This window comes from Fulmarus glacialis, unplaced genomic scaffold (assembly GCF_000690835.1).
Source record: "Fulmarus glacialis isolate BGI_N327 unplaced genomic scaffold, ASM69083v1 scaffold6403, whole genome shotgun sequence".
Classification (NCBI taxonomy): Eukaryota; Metazoa; Chordata; class Aves; order Procellariiformes; family Procellariidae; genus Fulmarus; species Fulmarus glacialis.
Genome location: NW_009203473.1, coordinates 1 through 9,332, shown reverse-complemented (window position 1 = coordinate 9,332; position 9,332 = coordinate 1). Strand labels below are relative to the sequence as shown.

The following is a 9,332-nucleotide window of genomic DNA, read 5'->3' as shown; positions in this document are numbered from 1 at the left end:
AACAGTTTCAGTTTTTATTCTTCAACTTTCGAGAACTCTTTTTTTTCCCCAGTTGTTGAAGGAGAAGTACACAGGGTACAATGGAAAAGTTTCCTTTTTTATAAACACACCACCTTTCTTGCCTAAGGAGTATATGGCTGACCTTTGACATGACCAATGCCGAACACTTAAAATACGTATTTGCAATTTGTGTATTCATCAGTTATGCCGGAAACAAATATTAGTCTTTGCAACTTATTAAAAAAAACACTGAATAATGCGATTTTTTTCTTATGACATACAATCTTCACTTTTCACCCTAAGAAATTAATATCTAAAAAAACAGGGTTTGTCCAAGTCAGATCATTAAATATCAGAGCATGCATTTTGATTACCCTGAGAAAAATTACCACTTGAATTGATACCAAAAAAGAAAATACGACATGGAATGGAAGACGGTTTTGAATCTCACACTTTAGAAAGCGCCAGGATCTGTTTACAATATCTTAACTATAACAATCACTGAGCCATTCATTTTTGTTCTTAAAGATACTATTGCAAAGTAATAGCTTTATTTACGTTTTTGTTATCACAAGTAAGTGGTTCTGTTGGTTAAAGTCTGATGACTTCTGGAGATGCCATAATTCACTGTCTTGTAAAATACTTGCTCCGTGAGAATCTCTGAAGTGGGGGCGATTAAGGTAAGGCCAGGACAGCTGTTTAGAGGCAGGCCAGTGTCAGAACACCAGATGATAGAGCAATACTTGGAATTAAGGAAAACTAAACTCACTTCACGTAACAGCCCTTGGGGAGGTGGTCTGTCTTTGCTGCTTCCCTGAACAAATCAGGCCACTACTCCTGGTTAGAGAGAAATAGAGTGCATGACTTTCCTGCGGTAACAACAGATCTGTTAGGAAAAAGTAGATAAACGTGATGAAACTCCTTTAATCATCAGTGATAGAGCATAAATTTTAAACCAATTCAATTAAAGGTCTCAATGCTGAATTCTTATTCTCATTATTACGTATTTCCATCTGCATCTCTGGGGATACTAGAATTTTACTGAAGCGTAGATGGTGGCTGAGCAGTAATTGTATGGGTTTTACAGTTAAGACCGTACATCAGATTGAGACGATTGCTTCTGTAGAAAAATTCCTGATTTAGTTCTCAAACTGCAGAACACACTAAAGGTATCTCATGCAGTAGCAAAATTAGCAATTTATATTGCTCTAGAACATACAGTCGCCAAAGTGAAGACAAGCCTGACCCACAAGTGAATGACTCCAGACCACTAATCTTAAGACTAGAGGTAGCTGAGACACCACAGTAACAGCACCAGCCACTTGAGGCCTCTCAACACAGTTCCTTGCTTCAGGAAAAGACTAATTTCAAGGCAAACTGGTTGCAAGGACAAAGTTTGTTGTGACTAGGCCTTTTTTTGGTCATTTGATACATATGCTGGGAAGTCTGACGCATCGCTCCTGACGGCTCTGGGATCATAGTGTTCTTTACAGTGTATAGAGTGACCCTTGTAACAGCCTAAACAGGGTAATCTTGTGACAGAAACCTTGTATAGAGTGACCCTTGTAACAGCCTAAACGGGGTAATCTTGTGACAGAAATCCTGTGCTAGCAGAATGGAGGAAAATTCAGGGAGAAGAATACTCAGATTTTGAGGAATCTCTAGAAAAACCTTGCCTTGACACCCTCCCCCCTTTTTTTTTTAAATCACTGTGGTTTGCATTATGAAGAAAAAAACCCTTTTTCAATAATACTCATTTATACAGCTTCTAAAAGATGTAACATCACCTTAGAGCCAAACACTAAGCAGGCAATAGAAATGCTTTTTTTTTTTCCCAAGAAAGAAAAAACACCTGTCCTTATAAAGCTGTTCTTCAGGTGTATACACTAAGCTGGACATAATGAAAAACTTAACTTGCATTTAAGTTCAGAACTGAAAAGAATGCCAGTGCAGAGTCTTACCTTTGTTTTTCTATTAAAAAAGACAGCAAGCAACAATTACATTCTTTGTTTATTATGGTTTCTTATCCAAGGCAATTGAAAAATTGCTTAACTTCATGCTTGTAACTCTTCAGGATCCCTGCTAGTGTTCATCTGCTGCAGTATTTTGACATATATTCCGTGATGTTTAGTGGCAAGATATAATCCAGTTAGAACCTGTACAAGTACACCCAAACTCGTCTTTCTGAAGACAGGCTGAGCAGTTGTGAGCCAGAAGCGTAATAGATTTTCTTTCCCTGGCAAGGGAGATGAAGAATACCTAAACAACATAAACAGTGGTAGAAACTTACTTTTTCTTTTTCCCATCCAATTTAAGCATCAAGATTTAACATTAAAGTCATTAAAAATATTTAGGTAGATATTAATTCTCTCCTTCCTCTCCTAAATTCACCTGGTGGTACTGGGCTCTCTGGATAAGTGCTATAAACCATGCTGACCACGTACCATGTCTCGCCAAGTCCCACCACCCCCTCGCTGTGCTCCGACCCAATCCACAGTTACACCTGCCAGGGAGCCTGGTACGGCCGCCCAGCCAAACAGCCCCGAGCAGCAAGCCTCTCCGCTCTGCAGGACGGCAGCCACGCTTTCACACACCCAGGCACCTCGCGGGTAGCTTGTAAGGTTCCAGCTAAAGGCAAGTGCTTTACAGTGTATCAGTTTGCAGACCTTGTTTCACTCTGGAGGGTTGGTGTAGCTCTTACTAACTTTGCGTTGTAATTAGATGATCTTAATGTAAATCCCCTTCCATGTACTAGAACGTACAAGAAGATAGGTGTGCATAGACAAAAAATCCACAGAATTTAAACTGGGAACTGAAGATTTGACCAATGAATATATTTCATTCACTGCAGGTTAATAAGACATACCTGGCTGCAAGGCTTGCGTTGATGGGGAGAGCCAGGAAAACAGGATAGAGACCACCCACAACACCCCCTATCAGTCCTCCTCTGACCACAGCACAGACCTCGCAGTTCAGCTCACCTGCATGACAAACAATATTTCACCGTCAATATCCGCACAGCTCCACCACATCAATTTATAAGCTGCGTGCAGCAACATGGAAACAGGCGCTTGACAGAAACGGCCAAGCTGTACAGGTATGCAAGAAATTTTGAAAAAAGAACTCTTCCTTTTGCAAAAAAAAAAACCAAAAACACCAACACTCTCATTCCAACCCATGAAGAATTTATCACTCTAAAGTTGACCTTCAAATGAAATCATACAGACGGGGGAAACTGAACTGCTTTGTTGCAGTCACTTTTGCATGACTTTGAGTGAAAAATGCTAAAAATCAGTGATGCATAACAGAATTTTTTTTATAAACATATATAAATAAAGACACGTATCTCCTTTCCCACTCAACTTCAAGAACTCACTGCTGCCTAATGCATTAGATAATCTGTTTTTCAAACTCTGCTTTACAAACAGGTTTTTCAAGACCACAACAGTTCAAGACCACTGTTCTGCGGAGAGGAAAAGCTCCTCTAGTGTTACATTGTGTACAGACAGCAAAGCCCTTTCAAAAACAAGGAGTAAGGAGGTTTTTACCTGAAAATAAAGGCTCACGCACAAAAACTTCATAAACCGCTGCTGTTGAAAGAAACGGAATAACAGCCATTGGCAAAGCAGACACCAAGGAAGCTTTTCTGACGTGTAGGATGTTCCTGAAGAAGTTATTTGCCGCTAAGCCGCATAAGCTTGAATTTGCTGCAAGGAAGTATGACCCATGATTACAAAGGTTCCTGTGAAAGAAGGAAAGTCGCTTCAGCAATTGAGAACTGTAAAAAAGTTTGGTTTACTCAGTGCTACAATTCACTTCTGAATATCCTACAGTAAGAGGTAAGAGATGTAAATCTCTCGCGGGCGCACAATGGAGAGTAACTACTTTCAAAAGCAACCAGTACAGCATCCTTCGCTGTATGCCCAAGTTTACACACACCTCAAGAACGAAGTGACAGAAAGGCTGAGAAGCCTTTTCTACATTTTTTTTTTTTTTATGGCTAATGGAAACTTCATGAAATTTGCTCTCCTAATCAGCATGTTTCTAAGGAGAACGTTTTCTCAAAAGAAATTAAAACCAATACATATATTTATATATAATCACAGCTAGCTCCTGTAATCAGCTTTGTTTCTAGCCTGCTTACCCGAAAGTATAGATGTAGTTTCAACATAAGAGCTTACAGAACAGATCAGGTGGGACAACTGTGGCAACTGAGATCTGGCAATAACGACCTCAGCAGCTGCTGGCAGATCATTTGTAGGGATTCTGTAGGCTGAAGGGCTGTAAGCCTTCCTTGCGTGCATGGAACACGTGAATTTAAGGTCCTACCTTGCTAGGAGGTTATGCTAGTTAAAGGTTTACAGAACTGGAGCTTCTATTTTTCCCTTGATAACACAGGGACCAGATTCTGTTATCTACCATGTTTTTAACATATGGTTTAGAGCAGCTACTGCTGTTGCAATCTGTAATATGGTGAAGGCAGAATAGAACAAAGTCTGGTCAGAGATAGTCAGCATTTAATATCTTGACAAACAGTTCCCACTTGAGTACATTCCATCACAGCAGGTAACTCAAGAGAAGGAATGCGAAAGCCTGCCAATTTTACAAGCCCAATGAGCAGTTTGTGATTTATTTCATTTGACTCACAGAAGGAAGTTGTGCATTACCTTTAGCATTATACCTGGCACAGTCATTTGATTAGGGGAAACAACTCTTTGCTTCAGGTTTCCACAAATCTAAAATTCCCAGAATGACAACTATTGCCAGGCAAAGCAATTAACTGGAAAGCACTCCAATTTTGAGGCTGTGCCAGCATTATTATGTTAAAAGTGCATTTTTAAAATGCATCATAACTGGATTTATCGCCAAAGCCCCAAAGAAAATAAAATGCTTAACTGGTCACAAAATCTATGCTAGGCCAAATGTCATATTTATTTGCAAAATTATCAAATGTGACAATCTCTAAACCATTTAGCAATTAAAATATATGAATTTTAAAAATCCACCTACTTAAAATTCTTCTACGTTTTATTGCTTAGAATAACATTAAGCACTGACAAATCATACAAAAAAGACTTCAAAGATGTAGGTGCTAAACTTGCAAAACTTAAAACATTAAAAACATCCGACATCAATGACACCAACTATTTCTTATGTTGAATAGGAAAATGCTTTCATTCTTGGTACATACCAGATTTTCAAACATGAAAATAAGCTACTAAGAATTAAATTCTGATGCTATATAGCAAAAGAACTTTATTGGTCAGATATCTCTCTTTCTCTCTTGCCCTTATTTAGAAGCTATGTTTCTTTTTTTGTGGTTTTTTTTTTTTTTAAAATAAATTTGCTTTTCAAATCACCATTCTCCCAATACTAGATGTCACTCACAGAATGTCCCCAGAGTAGTTTCTGCAAACCAGCCATTTCATTCTGTTGGTGCCTTTACAATTATAGGCAGTGAAATGCATGTGTGCATATACATAAATGTGGAGGACAGACATTAAAATTTAGCAGCGTATTTAAGATTCCAAAATAGAGCAAATTAATGTATCCAGGACCAGCAGAATCTACTCAGGCTTACTGACGTACAGAACTGCTACACTGCATAAAAGGAAAGAAAAGGAGGATGGAAGGGTTGATTTTTGGGTTTTTTGTTTGGGGTTTTTTTTGGTTTCTGGTTTTGTTTTTTGTTTTTTTTTTTTTTGAGGGTGGGATGGGGTGGGATTTTTGTTTGTTTGTTTTAAATACTAGCTCCGTAGTGTTAAAAACAAGAGCTTTGGTGAACAGGAACTCTCTCAGTCTGACTGCAGCATGCTTCCTCTTCCCTTCCAGCCATTAGTGACCTCGCCTCTGGATACACAAACTTTAAGTCCTGCCAGGGCAGTTTCAAATAAAGGTGCACGCCCCTGGCAGCTATTTCTTTCCAAGGCCCAGCAGTCCTGGGGTATCAGAGTTTCTATCAAGATGTTACCACATCACCACCGAGGCATCTGCCTCCCCCTTAGCTCCCCAGCTCTTCTGGGGAAGGAGAAGTGTTGTAAGCTGAATGTGAGAGCAGCAGATCCTACACACAGCTGCACTGCTGACTGTAATGGGAGGGATAAAGCCTTGGCATTTTTCTCTCTCACCTGTGTGGGGAAGCCCTGTGTTACTACCGGCAGTTTGTTTAGCCAGCAATTTAGTCCTATTAAAAAAAATAAAAGAAGCTTCTGATTACTCTTATTTATACAGAATTTATCCAAGATGATACACAGGTGCAAACGGCTCCTTAAGGAGCCAGCTCAGGTTCAGTAAGGTTTTGCAGTGAAATGCAATATTACAAAACACAAAAAGGTTGTTTATGAGGCCCAGAAGGCATTTAGGTGTTTTTGTGCTGCACAGAACCCTGCTGGTGAGCCTGCATGACTCCGGCTGACTTGTCCACCATCACCACCTGGGCACCTCAGTCTTGCCTTCCTGAAACGGGGAGCAGCGCAGAACGAAATGCAGGAACTAGCAGGTTGCTGCTCACGCAGTTCTGGCCCCAGGCCAGCCCTGCTGGACACAAGATGACTCCTGCGGAATCACAAGAGTATCTGCCTTATGCTCTCCAACATTTCAGTTTCCTAGAAAATTTATTAGCTCTAGCACAGGACTGTACGAATGCTCAGAGCCAGTCAGGGCTGATCAGCCATCCCAGAACCTTAAGCATCGGCGAGCGTGTGCCAGAAACCAGCTGAGCAGGACCAGAGATAACAGTGAACTAACCATATTTAAAAAACGCAAAACAAGTTTTCTCTTCTGGACAATAATAACCATCTTCACAATTAAATATTCTTGTAACTGCAAGGAGGATTTGCAATACAAGAGTAAGGGAAAAGAAAAGTCTCCAGAAGACTTGAAATGTTTGATACATTTATCTTCATTTATTTTACCAGCACTTACTGATCTGCTTTAGGAAGCTCACTGAGCATCTTTTGTATGACTTCCATCCTCTTAAATCTTTCCAAATATAGTCTTTGCTGCGGAGAATCTAGTTCAAGAAACTCTCTTCCTGTCATCTTGAAGGCCTGGATCATAAGGAACAAATAAACAAGTGTAATCAAAGTTACACAGCCCCAGTATGTATCAAATAAACTTTTAGACTCTTTTGGCAATCACAAATGCATTTCCTATTTTTCATGGCAGAGTTTTCAGATGCAAAGGGCACAATCCAGCTACAGAAGTCTATGATATTTATGACTACATGAACCCTACCAAACTGCTTTCTTTAGTGATGTTGCAGCTGTGGTTTGACAGTTGCTCAACTTAAGTACTCGCTGTGATGAAAATGGACTATCTCACCCTCCAGGTACTCCTGCCTGACCATCTCCAACCCTGGGGCCATACAGCAGCTTGGATCAGGAAACACACAGATTAAAACTTCTCAGAGGAACAACGGGCAGTGTACTTGTTTTTTCCAGCTAGATCACCTTTTAAGACAATGATCCCTAATGACAGCAGCACAAAGGAAGACACTAACGGGACAACGGATTTTGGCAATACTCCAGGTTTAAATTGACTTAACTGTCAAATAGAACCGTAAGGAAAAAAACCAAGTAAATCCATTCTTTGAAAAGATCTAAACAAATGATGAAGACATCTACTCTGCTTTTATATTCCACAACTAAGGACTTTTTTGTAATTGGTACTCTTAGCCAGAGACATATATCAAGTCAGAAAGCGTAAGTTGTATTGGGTTTACATGGCAAGGTTTTGGAAGTGGGGTACAGGGGCTACAGGGGTGGCTTCTGTGAGAAGATGCCAGAAGCTTCCCCCATGTCTCAGAGAGCCAACACCAGCCAGCTCCAAGATGGACCCACCGCTGGCCAAGGCCGAGCCCATCAGTGACGGTGGTAGCGCCTCTGGGATAAAATATTGAAGAAAGGGGAAAAAAACCTGCACAACAGCAGCTGGGAGAGAGGAGTGAGAATATGTGAGAGAAACAACTCTGCAGACACCAACGTCAGGGAAGAAGGAGGGGAGGAGGTGCTCCAGGTGCCAGAGCACAGATTCCCCTGCAGCCCGTGGTGAAGACTATGGTGAGGCAGGCTGTCGCCCTGCAGCCCATGGAGGTCCACGGTGGAGCAGATATCTACCTGCAGCCCATGGAGGACCCCATGCCAGAGCAGGTGGATGCAGCTGAAGGAGGCTGTGACCCCATGGGAAGCCCATGCTGGAGCAGGCTCCTGGCAGGACCTGTGGACCCATGGAGAGAGGTGCCCACGCTGGAGTAGGTGGATGCACCTGAAGGAGGCTGTGACCCCGTGGGGGCCACACGCTGAAACAGTCTGTTCCTGAAGGACTGCACCCTGTGGAAGGGACCCACGCTGGAGCAGTTCGTGAAGAACTGCAGCCCGTGGGAAGGACTGACGCTGGAGAAGTTCGTGGAGTTCTGTCTCCTGTGGGAGGACCCCACACTGGAGCAGGGGAAGAGTGTGAGGAGTCCTCCCCCTGAGAAGGAAGGAGCGGCAGAGACAACGTGTGATGAACTGACCACAAACCCCATTCCCCATCTCTCTGTGCCGCTCAGGGGGAGAAGATAGAGAAAATCGTGAGTGAAGTTGAGCCCAGGAAAAAGGGAGGGGTGAGGGGAAGGCGGTGTTAGATTTGTTCTTATTTCTCATTATCCTATTCTGTTTAATTGGCCATAAATTAAATTAATTTCCCCAAAGTCTAGTCTGTTTTGTCCATAATGATAATTCGTGAGTGATCGCCCCATCCTTATCTCAACCCACGAACTTTTCATCATATCTTCTCCCCCTGTCCTGTTGATGGAGGGGGAGTGCGAGGGTGGCTAGGTGGGCCCCTGGCAGCCAGCCAAGGTCAACCCACCACAACAGCTTTTGATTAAACCTGGTATTTAGTGATTCAAATGTTTTTTCTAGATGTTTCTCCCCAGAGGAAAGTTTCGCAGACTTACTTTGCTAGTCATACTTACCTTAAGTTTCTTTTATAATTTGAAGCCTGTGTCCTACAGCCTATCTATAGGATTGTGCTTGCTTCGATTCAGGCTTGGCGGGGCGCAGGAGCAGCGGAAGCAGGAACAGGCGGCAGAACCGGGATCAGCGGGGCCGGTGACAGCCTTGAGGTCTCTCGCTTCTGCCCCGTCTAGGAGGAAGGTCTCCAAACCTGTTCTTTAAGTAAACCACAGTCATTACGTCATGGGGCTACACCATGACGTACACACGACCCTCCCTATCTCCTTGCACGCCGCTGTAAGGCAGCGGGAGGTCGCCAAGACCCCGGGGTCCGGTTCAGGGCAGAAGCTCTTACACCGGGAGGCTGCGGCTCACCCCCCGAGCTTTAAGCTA

At 42.4% G+C, this 9,332-nt stretch overlaps 1 protein-coding gene across 1 annotated transcript; it reads right to left on the bottom strand.

The window, feature by feature from the left end:
- Nucleotides 1–2,006: 2,006 nt before the first annotated feature.
- Nucleotides 2,007–7,050, bottom strand: TMEM126A (transmembrane protein 126A). The gene is made up of 4 exons (XM_009574640.1): nucleotides 6,925–7,050; nucleotides 3,549–3,742; nucleotides 2,867–2,981; nucleotides 2,007–2,259 (listed from the first exon to the last, which is right to left on the bottom strand). Exons 1-4 carry the CDS (start codon nucleotides 7,038–7,040, stop codon nucleotides 2,055–2,057), a joined length of 630 nt encoding a protein of 209 aa, XP_009572935.1. The 5' UTR covers nucleotides 7,041–7,050; the 3' UTR covers nucleotides 2,007–2,054.
- Nucleotides 7,051–9,332: the final 2,282 nt, after the last annotated feature.